The sequence below is a fragment of the Xenopus laevis genome, chromosome 8S (assembly GCF_017654675.1).
Source record: "Xenopus laevis strain J_2021 chromosome 8S, Xenopus_laevis_v10.1, whole genome shotgun sequence".
NCBI classification, from domain to species: Eukaryota; Metazoa; Chordata; class Amphibia; order Anura; family Pipidae; genus Xenopus; species Xenopus laevis.
In genome coordinates this window covers 88341903-88359839 of record NC_054386.1, presented here as the reverse complement: position 1 = coordinate 88359839, position 17937 = coordinate 88341903, and the positions used below count along the sequence as shown (strand labels likewise).

At 38.4% G+C, this 17937-nt stretch overlaps 2 protein-coding genes across 2 annotated transcripts in view; one reads left to right on the top strand and one right to left on the bottom strand.

Annotated features, from left to right (window-relative positions):
• LOC108700312 overlaps window positions 1-17937 on the top strand; it is a 782191-nt gene that overhangs the window by 6624 nt on the left and 757630 nt on the right. The window lies entirely within an intron of this gene.
• Window positions 1-17937, bottom strand: part of LOC108700309 (protein transport protein Sec23A) — a 71512-nt gene that overhangs the window by 19095 nt on the left and 34480 nt on the right. Inside the window, exons 13-16 of the mRNA XM_018233395.2 lie at window positions 14231-14337; window positions 7463-7616; window positions 5743-5820; window positions 3908-4069 (exon numbers count right to left, since the gene is read on the bottom strand). Of these exons, the coding sequence (XP_018088884.1) occupies window positions 3908-4069; window positions 5743-5820; window positions 7463-7616; window positions 14231-14337 (501 nt within the window). The remainder of the gene's footprint in view (window positions 1-3907; window positions 4070-5742; window positions 5821-7462; window positions 7617-14230; window positions 14338-17937) is intronic.

Here is a 17937-nt window from a genome sequence, read left to right as displayed (position 1 = left end):
AGTCCCGACCTTGGTAAAAGTGAGCAACTAGAATCTTTTGGCAAGTCCCCCCCATCCAGTTTTACATTTCTTCTACATTTATTTTTTAGCTTTCCATTTAAAATTGTACATAAAATTGTATGTATGTATTTATCTATATAGCGCCACAAATGTACGCAGTGCTTTACAAGGCATATGCACAAACAGGGGTACAGTTATTATAGAATTATTCATGCTCACGTGCTACAATATACAGTTACGATGAGGACCCTGCCCTGAAGAATCTTTTACTATCAATAGGAATTCTAAGGGCAACAGAAATTGGAGCATGTAAGCTAAGAAAAAGCTGCTAATTACAAGGCAGAAATGGCTATTTTGGTGATAATTTTGGTGATAATTCTTCACGCTAACATGGATGGTTGAGTTAATAACTCACATTTTAACTAAAATTTTAAATGCACTCTTAATATAAAAGTAAACACAAAGTCAAAATATACATATGACATACATACTTGATCCTAGGGTATATTGCCTCTAGTAAGGCTCAAACTATTTTATTGGAGCATTAAAAAGACCTTGGGCAGTGAGTGTAACAGAATTCCAGGATCACGTTGCTCTAGAATATATTATATAGAGTGTCAACAAATCGCTGTCACCTAGAAATGATGTTGCAAGCCCCACTTAGTTTGAGGTTAATCATTGCAGTAATTAAGTTTATAGGAAAGTGAAGTCTTTCAACACAAAAAATGCATTTGTGGGTTGGGGGTAAAATAGAAGTAAATATTTAACAGCCAGGAATGGAACCATTGCTTGAACTTGTCTTGGTATCCGATAGGTTCAGTATATACTTTGGCCTTATTGTCAAGCAGGTGGTAGATCAAAGGTATCACTTTTATTTGAAGGGATTCTATTATGACTTATGGTGTACTTTTTATTTCTAAATTACACTGCAAATAATTCATTCTACCGTGTAAAATTTCATTCCTAACCCAACAAGTGTATTTTATTATAGTTATAATTGGTGTGTAGGCAGCCATCTCAGGTCATTTTGCCTGGTCATGTGCTTTCAGAAAGAGCCAGCACTTTAGGATGCAACTGCTTTCTGGCAGGCTGTTGTTTCTCCTACTCAAAGTAACTGAAGGAGTTGCAGTGGTCAATTGATTTTTACTATTGAGTGCTATTCTTAGATCTACCAGGCAGCTGTTATCTTGTGTTAGGGAGCTGCTATCTGGTTACTTTCCCATTGTTCTGTTGTTAGGCTGCTGGGGGGGGGGGGTTGATATCACTTCAACTTGCAGTACAGCAGTAAAGAGTGACTGAAGTTTATCAGAGCACAAGTCACATGACTGGGGGCATCTGGGAAACCTACAATATGTCTAGCCCCATGTCAGATTTCAAAATTAAAAAGAAAAAACTCTGTGCTTTTAAAAATGGATTTCAGTGCAGAAGTCCACTGGAGCAGATGCATTCTGGAAAAAACTTGATTTCTCATGACAGTATGCCTATATTTAACGTAAAAAAAAAATTACAGTTTGAAACTGCCCCTTTAAGGGAGGAACAAACCCTATGCCTACTGTACTGGGCACCACTGGCATAATATACCATCTTGCCAGGCCCCTCTGTAAATTTGCATTATGGTGACCCCTCAATTCCATCCCCATGAGCACACGGATCAAACAGTGTAGAAAATATTGAGAGTACTGTGGAGGATACAGACCCTTACTTGGACCTAAAGGGTCTGCTGGTACTTAGTTACGCCACTGCTTTGCATTGTCGCATGCCAATGTTTGATAGGCTGTTTCCCACACTAATAATGGGCACAGTGTTAGCCACCTATATGCTGAAGTACAAATGTTAAGTGCCCAGAGTTAGAAAAGAACTGTTCTTCTTGGCTGAGGTAAAGGGAGTCCTCCTTTACCTTATTACATGAATGTGTCAGAATTTCTTTAAATGCGTTTAAAAAGCCATTCACTTGAAGGGGCAGATTTATCAAGGGTCGAATTGAAAATTCAAATTTGAATTTTGTGGGGTTTTTTTATGATCAAAACTGTCAAATTCGACCAGGGAGTTATTCAAATTCAATTAGGCTTTTTTTAAAAAAAAATTCAAATTCGATTTTCGAGATTTATCATACTCTGGCCCTTTAAGAACTCTAATTCGACTATTCACCACCTCAAACCTTTAAATTGCTGTTTAAGTCAATGGGAGACGTCCAGGAATCAGTTTGGAGTTGTTTGCAGCCTTCCTGACATTCAAGTTTTTTTCGGAGAATCTGAGTTTTTTTAAATTCAATTCGAATTTCCGGTCGATTCTGTTCATCTGACTTTTAAAAATTCGATTTTATTAATACAATTTGATTGGTTGAATTTTCATGGGAGTTTAAAAAAAAAAAAAAACTCACATGAATTCGAAATTCGACCCTTGATAAATGTGCCTCTAAATGTTTCCAGTCTTTAAATCAGTAAGAAGAACCTTCATTAATATGAGCGGTGGATCCCTGGCAGCCTCTATGGAAAAACTGATGCAATAATGTGAGCAATACTCAGTATGGATCCTGCATATCTTCAGCAATATAAACATTTCTCATCATTCTAAACCTAAGTTTTTAAATACTCTGGCTTTCAACCAAGAAAGGCTCAGAAGTCAGAAAGGAAACAAGAAGTCGCAAAGGAAAATTGAAAAGGAAACGAGGGATTTGTTAAGATACAGAATACAAAGTACTACTTCAGATTTATACGTGATTACACTATGTTATATGGCATAAAAGGGCTTATGGCATGGTGATTTTATTGATTGTATCAGTTTATTGGACAGCTGTTAAATACACAAACCTGTATCATTATGACCACAGAACAGAATTGTTTTGCTTTAGTGCCCAGTCTTAACAATAATGCCCAGATCCACTTGCCTTGTGTCAATCCCTAGCCACTTGTGTGCCAGTTTCCTTCACCCCAGAGCGGTGTGCCGAAATGATGCAGAGGAAATGGAACTTTGCCATTCACTTCCTCCTCCAAACTGCACCCCCCTATAAAGTTGCACCCTATCCACCAGTCTACCTTATTAACTCCTAGTTCTAGTAAAGATAGTGCTCTGTGACCTTTACATAATGGCAAAACGGTCAGTCGTTTTACATTCAAGGCACAAAAACACAATATGGCCACCCTGCATATGTTCCCAAATACTTGATCAAAATAATCATTAAAAAAACCCTAAAAATAAATATGGCTAAAAATGCCATATTTTATATACTAAATTTATTGCACCAGCCTAAAGTTTCAGCTTGTCAATAGCAGCAATGATCCAGGACTTCAAACTTGTCACAGGGGGTCACCATCTTGGAAAGTGTCTGTGACACTCACATGCTCAGTGGGCTCTGAGCAGCTGTTGAGAAGCTAAGCTTAGGGCTCGTCACTAATTATCCAGCAGAAAATGAGGTTTGTCTGTAATATAAGCTGATGTTACAGGGCTGATTATTAATTTCTGATGCTAATTGCACTGGTTTCTGTGCTGCCATGTAGTAATTATCTGTATTAATTACTAATCAGCCTTATATTGTGACATTTCTATTCTATGTGTACTGTATATTGTGAGTGGATCCCTAAGCTCAGTAAGTGACAGCAGCACAGAGTATATGCAGTGAATCAGCAGAAAAGAAGATGGGGAGCTACTGGGGCATCTTTGGAGACACAGATCTTTACTGTTAAAGGGCTGTGGTTGCCTTGGGCTGGTTCAGAAGCCCAAAACATCATGTACAACATTTCTAACCTACTTCTTTAGTTAAGCTTTAGTTCTCCTTTAATGGGATGATCTGAATCACTGTGCTGAGTACATTACCACCAACTATATCCATCCAACAAAGGAACTACTCCCTGCATTCTATCCTAAAGCTTAAAGACAGAATAAATATTATACTACAATAGCACCATACCTCTGGAGGTCCGTTAAAGGAGTAGGCGTACAAGATGGGTTGAACCATTATTAAGGATTGGGTGAGGTCTTGCCGCATGAATTGATGCCTGTAGTAGGAACTCTCATCTGGACTGTTATTAAACACCTGCAGGAATGGAGATCTCCTCAAATGGAACATAAACTAGAAGACAAGTATAAAGAAAGTGCTATTATATACGAGAAACAGGAAAAATACCTTCTTAATCACAGCAATATATAAATATTATATACATCTAATATATAGTGAATAAAGTACCCCCTCTTGTAAAATATAAGGATATTATAAGTTACAGAGGAGTTTCATGACCATATAAAAGTACGAGGCTGAAGGCCGAGTGTTTTTATACAGGCCATGGAACTCCGAGGTAACTTCTAATATCCTCATATTTTGCAACTGGGGGTACTTTATTTATTATAATACACACGTTTTAGGGAGTCATCAGAACTCACCGTTTATAACTGATGACATCAGAACTCACCGTTTATAAGGATATCATTTACAAGATATTCATGGCTTTTGCGTATTATATAAATATTAAGAGGTCAGTTTATAATTAACTTATGTATAATTGTATTTCCCTTGATTTGTTTCCCCTGTGTGAATCTCCTTGCAGTTGCAGTCTTGCCTCAAATGCAATTTTCTCAGCATGTCTTCTCTATTCTCGAATAGTCAACACTGCATCCACATTAGAACAATGATATGATTGAATTCATCAGTTGTGTATAACATATATTTGGCTCGAAACCGTGCTGAACTTGTTGGGTCCTCCTCTGATCATGTAGGTAAATTTAAACAGCTCCAAATGGTTATTAATCAGTGACTTCTACTTCATAAAGGAGAACTAACCCCTAAAAATGATTATGGCTAAAAATGACATATTTTATATACACTGAAGTTATTGCACCAGCCTAAAGTTTCAGCTTGTCAATAGCAGCAATGATCCAGGACTTCAAACTTGTCACAGGGGGTCACCATCTTGGAAAGTGTCTGTGACACTCACATGCTCAGTGGGCTCTGAGCAGCTGTTGAGAAGCTAAACTTAGGGATTGTTGCAAATTATCAGACAGAAAATGAGGTTTGTCTGTAATACAAGCTGATGCTACAGGGGTGATTATTAAATTCTAATGCTAATTGCACTGGTTTCTGTGCTGCCATGTAGAAATGATTAATTATTATTAATTAAGTGACAGCAGCACAGAGGATGTGCAGTGAATCAGCAGAGAAGAAGATGGGGAGCTACTGGGGCATCTTTGGAGACACAGAACTTTACTGCCTAAAGGCTGTGGTTGCCTTGGGCTGGTACAGAAGCCCAAAACATAATGTACAAGATATCTAGCCTTCTTTAGTTTAGCTTTATGAAATGGGTTTGACAAACCTATCCAAGCCCATGCACCTTCAGGTTCAAGCAATTGGCAGTTCCCTAATTTGCATATGCAAATTAGGCTTTGGTTCAGCATTCGTGAAGGATTCGGGGGTTCGGCCGAATACAAAATTGTGGATTCGGCGCATACCTAGTTGTGAGAGATGTCTAATGCAGCATTTTAAAATGTAGAGGTAGGAGATCTGTTATCCAAAAACCAGGTATCCAGAAAGTTCCGAATTACAGAAAGGCGGTCTCCCATAGACTTGATTAAAAAAAATCTAAGTTTTAAAAAAGAATTCCCTTTTTCTGTAATAGTGAAACAGTAGCTTGTCCTTGATCGAAATTAAGATATAATTAATCCTTAAAGAAAGAAAAACCAGCCTATTGGGCTCATTTAATGTTTACATGATTTGATGTTACTGGTCCTTTAAGAAGGGACAAAGAGGCATACCTGTGGGTAGAGAGAGAAAGTCTCCGAAAATTTGAAAGAGATAGGGTCATCCTTGTGGTATTCTCCAAACTTCTGACACTGGAAAAGAAATACTGTAGTAAACTTTATGGTTTCATGCAACACTGCACAACACGTGAGCAGTAGTTATGGTCTAGTTACATAGAATTCACTGAAATGATTAAAAAAAAAAAAAAAACATTTTCATATTAAAATATTCAAGTAATGTGCTCAACAATGAAACGTCTGTCATGTATTTTTCCTAAATAAACTAGCGCTTGAGGTGATCTTGAAAAAAAAATCACACACTTTTTGTTGCTTTTTTCCCTGCAACTGTTTTTATTTTTCTTCAGGACCTTAAAATTGGTAAATCTGCTTCCCCAAGTAAAGATACACTGTACAAAATGCACGTTTTGCCGTTGCTCACATTTGCTTTGATCCCCGGTTCAAACAGCTACACTCCACATTTCATCCAAGAATAATACTTTTACCCATGTAAGAGTTATAACACAAGGGACTTCTTCTCGCCCATGATAAATCTTTGCTACTGCGGGAGACAAGACATCCCTTGTTTCCTTCTCATTGGCACACATTGAAATGCCGATGGTAAAACATATGTCTTAACACCGGTTGCCAGTGGGAAAGTATTTTTGGGAGGTTTGTTGCCGTAGTAGCAAAATTTAACTGCTGGCAACAAATCTCCCCATCTGCCATAACCCTAGAGAGTAGGGTTGCTACCCACCGGTATTATACCGGCCTGGCTGGTAAAAATTATGGTTGATCCCAATGTTATTAATAGGGAAAAAAGATAAATATATAGGAAGGTCAGTGATATGATCCCAATGTTATTAATAGGGAATAAAGATAAATATATAGGAAGGTCAGTGATCCCAATGTTATTAATAGGGAATAAAGATAAATATATAGGAAGGTCAGTGATCCCAATGTTATTAATAGGGAATAAAGATAAATATATAGGAAGGCCAGTGATCCCAATGTTATTAATAGGGAATAAAGATAAATATATAGGAAGGTCAGTGATTCCAATGATATTAATAGGGAATAAAGATAAATATATAGGAAGGCCAGTGATCCCAATGTTATTAATAGGGAATAAAGATAAATATATAGGAAGGTCAGTGATTCCAATGATATTAATAGGGAATAAAGATAAATATATAGGAAGGCCAGTGATCCCAATGTTATTAATAGGGAATAAAGATAAATATATAGGAAGGTCAGTGATTCCAATGATATTAATAGGGAATAAAGATAAATATATAGGAAGGCCAGTGATCCCAATGTTATTAATAGGGAATAAAGATAAATATATAGGAAGGTCAGTGATCCCAATGTTATTAATAGGGAATAAAGATAAATATATAGGAAGGTCAGTGATCCCAATGATATTAATAGGGAATAAAGATAAATATATAGGAAGGTCAGTGAAATGATCCCAATGTTATTAATAGGGAATAAAGATAAATATATAGGAAGGTCAGTGATCCCAATGATATTAATAGGGAATAAAGATAAATATATAGGAAGGCCAGTGATCCCAATGTTATTAATAGGGAAAAAAGATAAATATATAGGAAGGCCGTTTTTTTTTTCCAGAAAAGGTGGCAACCCTACTAGAGAGTGTTGGGGTAATTGTCTATTCCGTGAGAGTCGAACCTCATACACACTTCTTGTTTTACCAATCACAAAACGTATATCTTACCAATCGAATGAGCTGTCTGTCCAGCCATCGTAAGACATCAGGACCTTCCTCTGTCTCTGCCCTGTACACAGCAAGCCTGGCCATAAGAATAGCAGCTGCCTCTTGATCAAATGAAGCTGCAATGTTCTGTATCTGAGTCTGAGCATCAGCCCAGCTGAAAGAATAAATAAAATCAGAGACATAGGTGTATTTAAATGAATATAAATCTGTGGAGTTGTACATTTTATCATAGACATAGCAAGTATAAATTCAGCTTTCTTAGGGCACCTTTCTATTTCCTATGTGATAAGAAATCTGCCCCATCCTTTTTTTCTGTTTGAAACTTTTTTTTTGAATCAAATGATTTAAAGTTTGCCACTGGGCTACTAATTCACAGCAATCAAGCATCAGGTATTATTTACTGGTAGGAAGAACGAGATCCATGGGATTTTAGTTCAACTCTGGGTGCCTTGTGTTTCCCTTGATAGTTAAGCTGGACATAGACATGCAGATTTACCTTCCTATCAGACGAACAATGGTTTGATGTCAGCTCCCGACCTGCCACCAGGGCTGCCATTAGAAATCACGGGGCCCCGTACAACAAAATTTCGGGGGCCCCACAAGCCCCACCCCAGAACCCGCCCAATCCACACCACAGTAAAAAGACCACACAGACATCAGCGCTAAAAAAAGGTAACACCACACACAAGTTATAAAAAACTATTGATGGTCAGGGCCCCCTTATAAGTTAAAAAAAACTGTGGTGCCAGGGCCCCCCATAAAAGTTTTTTCTTAAAAATTGGTGGTCAGGGCCCCCTACATGTTAAAAAAAATAATTGGTGACCAGGGCCCCCCTATAAGTTAAAAAAAAAAACATTGGTGCCAGGGCCCCCCTTACAAGTAAAAAAAAAAACTGTGACCCCAAAGAATTTTTTTTTAAAAAAAACATTGGTGCCAGGGCCACCCAGTAAAAAAAAAAACTGTGACTCCAGCCCCTGACAGCAATCGTACGAAAGTTATGTCCGACAAAAACTGTTGACAGTCTCCCTCTGATATGGTCAGATCGGCAATACATGCAGAGATATTATCGGTAGCCGACAGAAATTTTTGAACCTGTCCGATGGTCTGAACGGCCCGAAAATTGTAGGAAACGGAGATTCGTAGGATCAAATCTTTGCATCTATGGCCAGTTTAATGAGGCATTAGAAATGCTGGGAGGCACATTTATCAAGGGCCGAATTTCGGATTCATGTGAGTAAACTCCCTTAATTCAATGAATTCGAAATTCAACTTGCCGAAATGTATCAAACAATTTTAAATGACCCAAAATCTCGAATCGAATTTGACCAAACTCGATTCTATTTTTTCTCTGAAAAAAACTCGAATGTCAGTAAGGCTAAAAACATACATTTTTAAGGGATGCACCGAATCCAGGATTCAGCCTTTTTCAGCAGGATTCGGATTCGGCCGAATCCTTCTACCCAGCCGAACTGAATCCTAATTTGTACATGCAAATTAGGCGCAGGAGAGAAATTGCGTGACTTTTTGTCACAAAACAAGGAAGTAAAAAATGTTTTCCCCTTCCCACCCCTAATTTGCATATGCAAATTAGAGTTTGGATTTGGTTCGGTATCTGGCCGAATCTTTCACGAAGGATTCGGGGGTTCGGCCGAATCCAAAAAAGTGGATTCGGTGCATCCCTACCATTTTTTTAAAAAAACTCATATCGAGTTCGGATAATTCCCGACGAATTCGACAGTTTTGACCATAAAAAAAAATAGAAAATTAGAATTTTCAATTTGACCCTTAATAAATCTGCCCCTTGATGTTTGCTTCATCCTAGGCAGAAGGTTGCCCGTGGATGTTGAGAGATGTAGTAAAAAAAACAAATGTGCAAATGTAAATGAGGTGGCAATTCAAGTTCAGTCCATATCGTGCCTAGGGTCCTAGTGTCCCCCCACCATTTTGTCCAAGGCACGTTCCCTGTTCTACCGACCCCTAGTTCCTGGGACCTAAACACAAAGCTCTCTAATTATCAAGGTTGTGAGTCTACATCTAGGATAGGAACTTAGAATAAGATACAGGTCAGATATACAGGCATTGCCCAGAGTAATATCACCCAGCACACTAATAAAATATTGATTTTATCCGAGCACTTACAACACTGCAGATACATGTGGGTTTTAATTAAAGTGTTACCACTACTTTAGCATTTGTGTTCCTTTAGCTCCAAGCATAAGGGCTAATGCCATTAGGAAGGCTTTGTGGTTTGCACTGTAGGCAGGAGGAAATTGAGCATTTAAGCTTTAATAGCTCACGTTTAACGGCAGCATTCACAGTGGTATTTGGTTTCCCTCTTAGCAATATGTATATTTCATCACAAAGAGCCAATTTATCCACAGCAACCAGCCACTTACTACAATATCTTGCTTCAAAAAGCCATTTTCGCTAAAATATTTTCCTTTCCGTCCCAGATAATATGATTTTGATTTCAGCTGCTGTGCTTTCAATGGCACTCTCAATATCTGGGATATTACACACATTAGTTTAACATACATGTTGTTTTTCACTGATTTATGACCTAAATTAGTCACACCCAACTCCATGCGATTTTGTTCTAAGCTCAATATATTTTACTTCCAATATGTCAGGCTGCTTCCAGAGGATCCCTCAAGACGTGTCTTTTCACTGTAGCCAAAAACCTCTAACCATCCCCAACGTAAGCCTGGCTCCTATAAAGCACCTTTATTTATTTTCATTAAAAGTATTTAATTTCTCTAATTAACCCTGACATTGTGTGCCACTATTGCATCGGTCAGTCACTAATGTGCCATACAAAGTTTAGTTCTACAAATGAGGAGAGCAGGGAAACCAAAACTCCATCATAAATGTATGCAAAGCTGTGGGAACCCTAAGCCCTAAGGCTCAACAGGTCAACACTTCTAATAAATGGAAAGTCAGTTTTTTGAGGGGGTTCCTTAGGGTTCAAAAACACTGTATCCAAAAAGGATGTGAGGATCTCCAAAAATAAAGAAACAAATGTAAAAAGTAGAAAAATGTATTAGGACATAAGACCTAACGCGTTTCGTGCCTATTGGGGCACTTACTCATAGGCTCATAGAGAAACATTTGTTTCTTTAATTTTGGAGATCCTCACATCCTTTTTGGATACAGTGTTTTTGGACTTTGCACCTTGGGACTGAGGTGAACTGTGAGTGTATTCTCCTTCATTATTTCTATCATAATTTTGTATTTTTGATTTAATATTTATTTGTTGAGTGGTACCACAGATATTTGTTGTAATGTGGCAGTAGCACAAACCTAGCGTTCCTTAGGGTTCTGCAACTTTATTTCTCTGAATACTTCTTAATTTTTTATTGAAAAGTATTATTCATACTACAATTTACAAGCCAAAAATGTTGACTTATCTCAAGGTTTAAAAAGCACACAGGGATCTATCAGTATATACAGCCTAACACAAAACTCCATGAAAGCACGTTCCTGGGTACTTTTTAAAACAATGGTAATAAGAAATGTGTTGTTTATTTTAGCACCACACTATGTGCTTCCCCCTCATTGTTAATACATGTAACATGGTAGTACAATACTTGAGGTGGTAGAGTATTTGTTAAAAATACTGACATTAAGTGAGAAATTCTAAATTTTCTAGACTTCAGACTTCACCCTGATGTCCTCAAGAAGATTACTGCACTAACAGTAGGGAAATGCTACAATATAATGTCTTATAAACAGATGTTGCTCCATCTGGGTGCATCTACACACAAGTTTGTGTTCCATGTTTTATTCTAGGAAATGCCAAGCACCACTTCCGGTGGATTTTAACTGGAAAATGGACACTGATATATTTTGAGGTGTGTTGGGTTAATTGTTACTAGTTGTGGGGCACGGGGCAAAATAGACTTTGCAAGACCCTTAGGGGCACATTTACTTAGCTCGAGGGAAGGATTAGAATAAAAAATACTTTGAATTTCGAAGTATTTTTTTGGCTACTTCGACCATCAAATTGGCTACTTCGACTCGAACGATTCGAACTAAAAATCGTTCGACTATTCGATCATTCGATAGTCGAAGTACTGTCTCTTTAAAAAATACTTCGACCACCTACTTCGCCACCTAAAACCTACCGAGCATCAATGTTAGCCTATGGGGAAGGTCAATTTGGAATCTAAGGAAAATCGTTTGATCGATGGATTAAAATCCTTCGAATCGTTTGATTCAAAGGATTTAATTGTTCGATCGAACGAATTGCGCTAAATCCTTCGACTTCGATATTCGAAGTCGAAGGATTTAACTTCGAGGGTCGAATATCGAGGGTTAATTAACCGTAGATATTCGACCATTAGTAAATGTGCCCCTTATTGTTTGAAAAACAATAAAATGTTACCGTACATAAAGGGGGTTATTTATGAAAGTCAGAATGCCAAAAACTCGAAAAAATTCAATTTTTTTTTTACTATAAAATCAGAATTTTTAGTGGATAAAAAAAACTTGGCTTTTTTTGAGATTTATTATAGCCCGAGGATGGAAATAGTCAGAATCCGAGGTTGTATATAAGACCTGCCGAGGTTGTATATAAGTCAATGGAAGAGGTCCCTATCCTATTTGAACTTTCTGTGGTCTGTGCTGAAGTGAGCCCGCAAAATCCAACTATTTAAAACTTTTCAGGCAAAAGAATCGAGCGATTTTGGAAAAAAAACTCCAAAAAAACGCACCATTCCAGCTTTTGCACGATTTCATCAAGTTTATCCCCAATCCGATTAAATCGTGCTTTTTTAATAATAAATAAGGTCCAATTGTGGATTCTAGTTAGGCCTGAATTTTTTTATTTAAATAATAAAATATGTGATTAATAAGGCTCCCGATGTTAACATAAAATGTTGCCAGATTCTCACTATCTTGACATACTATACCAGCCATGCCCTACACTTCCTAACTACATCTGCATGTTGCTGTACAAATGAGTAGATGAGCAGATCATTGCTGATTTGGCCACACCATGCAGACCCAACTGTTATTTATTTTTAAAAATATATATATTTAAAAAAAACTATTATGCTTTACAGAAATGGTGCAGATTTTTCAATAGTGCAAATACATTTTGTTCCTGTTTATCTCCTGGTGTTATTTCCCTTACACAGAAGATGAGCATGACAGTGGTCACTTTATTTGCATTAGGCGAGTGGCTACTTCTACTCACAAAAACACAGTTATGAAGGCACATAAAGGGACCTATACCTAACAACCTATGCCAAGATAAAGTGCATGGACATACAAGGTCAATTCATTGTTTACTTACAAAAGGGACATATTTTAGCTTTCATTACTTAGAGGCACATCAAGAGTTGAATTTCGAATTCATGTGAGCTTTTAAAAACTCCCCTAAACTCCCATAAATTGTAATTCGACCAATCGAAGTTTATTAATAAAATCTAATTTTTTAAACTCAGATGAATGGAATCGACCCGAAAACTGGAATCGAAGTCTAATCGAATTTGAATTTTAAAAACTTGATTCGAGTATTTCCTCTGAAAAAAACTCAAATGTCAGGAAGGCTGCAAACAACTCCAAAATGATCCCTGGACCTCTCCCATTGACTTAAACAGCACTCTGGCAGGTTTTAGGGGCGAATAGTCAAATTTGAGTTCTTAAAGTGACAGTTGGTATCAGTGAAAAGGAGCTGCATGAAAAATATAAGCAGCTAAAAGCCCTCTAAAGGCGCCCCCAGCCTGGCAAACCTTCGTAAATGCGACCCTCCGACACTGTTAAATCATCTTCCTCAGCTTCTTTTCACTGATACCAACACGTTCCTATTTTTATAGGAATGTGTCACTATCACATTGATAAAATCTTGATAAATCTTGAAAATGGAATTTTTTTTTTTAAAAAAACCCAAATCAAATTTAAATAACTCCCTACTCTAATTTGACAGTTTTGACCATAAAAAAAAAATCGAATTTGAATTTTCAAATCGACTCTTGATAAATCTGCCCCTTAATCTCAATTACTCTCATCCCTAGTGTCCAAAATGATGCACATTCTATGAACAAACTTGAAAATAGTTCATCCCATCAAATGAGCTCATGAAAAAAATGTGCTAATGATGACTCCAGTGAGAGGGCTCCGTGAGACTGGGCAAGTCACAACCTGCAATATGTCAGGGGCAAACTGCTTAGCACCAGTTATGTCAGTAAGAGGTATAGATGTTTAACCTTCTCAATGTTGCAGGCACCATTCTATAAAATAACCCAATCCAACCAGATATTTGGTCATTTGAACCACCTGGGGATGTAGAGAGAGAGAGGAAACTCACAGGTCCACACCGCGGCCACTCATTCGTTGTGTCCAGTCCTAATAGTGTGCTGGCTCCCTCTTACTGGTCTCCAATCCAGTGGACATCATATGTAGGGGGTTAGGTGGGTGAGAAAGCCAATCCACACACTTTGGATAAAAATCACTGTCCAGCATCTGATGAAGTGCCAGAAGGGGGCATGAAACGCGTCAGGTGATTCTACATGTCATAGGGTAGGAGTACAACTGCTAAAGATGCCTGTCTGTTGTTTTAATTTTTTCAATAAAGCTGGACAGCGATTTTTATCCAAAGTGTGTGGATTGGCTTTCTCACCCACCTAACCCCCTACATTTGAACCACCTGGCATGAGCTTTTATTATGTGCTATAAAACACGGAACCTTTTCTTGTGTACAGGGATCTACTCCATTATTAAAATGCAATTAATTCTAGTATCAGATAAAAGCTGCCATATTCTTACTTTCTCGCGATTGTAGTAACACGGATCCTTCTCTGGCCGCTGGAGTGCTGATACTGCGTGACAAACTGGATTGCTCCACGGCCACCCTGGGGGATTGGAGCATTGTGCTAACAATTAAAGGAAAGAAAACATTAATTATGGCATGTGCTCAGTAAATGACCACATACAAGATTCATTGTACATTCTATAGCCACATGGGATTGTTACAGCAATAATGTAGCAGGAAGAACAAGCTTTATCAGTGTGGCTTTTATGATCCAGTGCTTTGCAAACGTGACCAGGCTCATTAATTTCCATCAACCATGCATGGATAAAGTATTAATAGATCCTATGCAACGTGGATCTTATAAGTGCTTGCAGAAATGCAAGAAACCCAAAACCTCACATATAAAGCTAATACCTACATTACCCTATTGAATAAGAAACATTCTTGAAAATCCAAGAAACAGACTTCCTCGGTGAAGCTAAGCAAGAATTCAGCCATTCCTTATAACAATTTGTCTAACAAAGTTAACAGTTTTCCTGTAATGTATTCATAAAATAGGGTATACTGATGCTTTAACTACATGGCCCTCTTGAGAATCGAGGAGATCTTTCAGAAAGGAGTCCTACAATAGTAGCCTAAACCAGGGATCCCCAACCTTTAGAACATTTAGAAGTAAAAGTAGTTGGAGAGTAGCACAAGCATGAAAAATGTTCCTGAGGTGCCAAATAAGGGCTGTGATTGGCCATTTGGTAGCCCCTATGTGGATTGTCAACCTACATTGAGGCTATACTTGGCAGTGCACATGGTTTTTATGCACCAAAACTTGCCTACAAGCCTGGGATTCAAAAATATGCACCTGCTTTGAGGCCCCTGGGAGCAACATCCAAGGGGTTGGAGAGCAACATGTTGCTCACGAGCTACTGGTTGGGGGATCACTCCTATTAGAGACTGAAAACAAGCACATTATATAAGTATTTTCAAGCTGGTGTTAGATCATGGTCACTGTTAGAGCCAGTGCAGCACTTTGTTTTTCTGGGCAGCACTGGACAGTTTATTGAATGCCCATTGGCATCCACATTTTTACCTTTGCATGTCACAGCCTGTGTCTGTGCAAGACAGCTGTTGTATATAAGGAAAGGATGCACCAAATTAATTATTTTGGATTCGGCCAAATCCCCGAATCCTTTGTGGAAGATTTTACCAAATACCGAACCAAATCCGAATATGCAAATTTTGCATATGCAAATAAGGAGCGGGAAAGGAAAAAGTGGAAAAAATTTTGTACTTCCTTGTATTGTGGTGAAAAGACATGTGATTTCAAACCCTGCCCTCAATTTGCATATGCAAATTAGGATTCGGATTCCATTCAGCCAGGCACAAGGATTCAACCGAATCTGAATCCTGCTGAAAAAGGCAGAATCTTTGCAGAATCCCAAACTGAATCATGAATTCAGTGCATCCCTAATATGAGGCCCTCTTGCAAGAGATGTGCCAACAAAGGCAAAGCCAGTGGAAAGCACACATTGATCAGGATACTGACAAGGTGTAATTACTATATGAAAAGGAGCTAAAAGTGGTCGAAATAACTGGATATAGTTCTTCTTTTACCAATGGGTAAAGTTGCCACCCGGCGGGTATTTTACAGGCTTAGCCGGTAAAACACCTGCCGGGGCTGGTATTACAAATTTACCGGCAATGCAATTGCCGGTAATTTGTAATACCCTTTAATAAAGCCCCTGGCCTGCCCCCAATTCGCAAAGATCGCAAAGAACTTACCTTTTTTCCAGCGCTGTGCGATGTTGCTCTGCCCCCTCTGCGTAACATCGCGTAGCTCCGCCCCTTTTTAGCATCACGGACCGCCCCCTTTTGGTACCCGCCCCCCACTGGCCGGTAAATTTTTTTAATAAAGGTGGCAACCCTACCAATGGTTCTTCATAAACAATTATTAACCAGTTTGTTGAGTACTTTTTAAAGGATAAATAATGCTTAGCAGAAATGCTGCACTTAATGTTTTTGGCTTCCAGACCAGTGCAAGGTAACCACTGCCCTGTAGCATAGAAGATCTGTTATCTGTGTAGCTCACCATCTCCTTTTCTGCTGATAAGCTTAGTTTATCTAAACAAAGCACATTAAAATGTGCTAAGAGCAAATTTGTCTGAAGTCCCCTTTTGATCAGACCCGAAAGCACACTGAGCACGTTCACGTTAATTACACTCCTAACAAATTATGCGGAGTTCCTGTGACAATTTTAGAAGGCTAGGTTGCTGCATTAAGTGCCTTCTATAAAAAATAAAATATTTTTAGCCACATTTGTTTATACTGTTTAGTTCTTTCTTTAAATTCTTCTTCTTGCACTGAACATTTTTGACCACTCATTAGCTAACATAGGTGCAACTCTGTGGCAGTGCAGAAGACCTACCAACCAACCATTTACTTATGAAAACTATCACTGATTGGTTGCTGTATCGATACGAAATTGCATCAATTATAGCAGATACATACTCATGTTTCTAGCCTGGTTGGGACTACTGAGGGGAGACCAAGAAGAGTGACTTAAGCTGGCCATAGATGCAAAGAAAAAGTGGTACGAATCAAAGTTTCGTGCAATTTTTGGACCATGTGTGGATTGCCCCAATATCTTTGGTACCATGGCGATTGGTCGTTTAGCTGATCAGACAGATTAAAAGATTTCTGTCGGCTAACGATAATTTCTCTGCATGTATTGCCTGATGATATCAATGGGTGAATGTCACTGCTATTTGTCGGACATAACTTTTGTACGATTGCTATCTGTCATTTCATGGCCAGAACATCATATGATTTGTTCATTCACTACTGTATTTAATCCGAATGGTTAGTGCTATGGCGGGAAGATTGTGACGTCCGATCCTTCATTGGATAGAGAGGTAAAATCTGCATGTCTATGGTCAGTTTAAGGGCAGAGACACACGCTCAGATTTGGGGAGCCCAGCAACAAATCCCCTCTTCTTCCCAATCTGCCTTCCACTGGCTAGAATGTAAATCGCTGGCGGGATGGCACTCGGATCGCTTCATTTCCGAAGTCGTCCAAAGTTGCCTCACACGGAAACTTCGGGCAACTTTGTAAAACGAAGCGATCCAAGTGCCAGCGATTTAGATTCTACCAGCGGGAGGCAGTTTGGGGAGAACAGTCGCCCCGAAGAAGAGGCGATTTATCGCCGGGAGACTAATTCTCCCCGAATCTGAGCATGTGTCTCTGCCCTTAGTCCAGGATAAGATATAAAATAGCAGGGCTTCTATTCCTATTAGGAAGGCCAAGCTACATTCTAAGCTGGAAAATTTGATTTTAAACGTCAAACGTTTAAACTGAACAATGCCTAAGATTGGTTGGTTTTCCCCCAAAACTAATACTTGACTCTGGTAATAAATGTTACCTTACCAACCATGCAGTGGTTCGAAATGAGAGACTGGAATATGAAGTGGAATAAATTGTAATCTCAGAGCGTTGACCTCCCCAGGCAAACAGTTCAAAATCTATAGAATTTTTTTTAAAAAATTGCCAAGTTCTGTAACATACTAAATAATGAAAAAGTCTAAGTGTTTTATTGCACTGGATTCTTTTTTAGCTAAAAACATCTAAAAATAACCCAACCTGACACCCACAGAACCCTCCCAGTTCCCACTGAATTGGTTATTGTAGATTTCCACCCCACAGTGATTACTTTGAGCATTGTACCAAGTT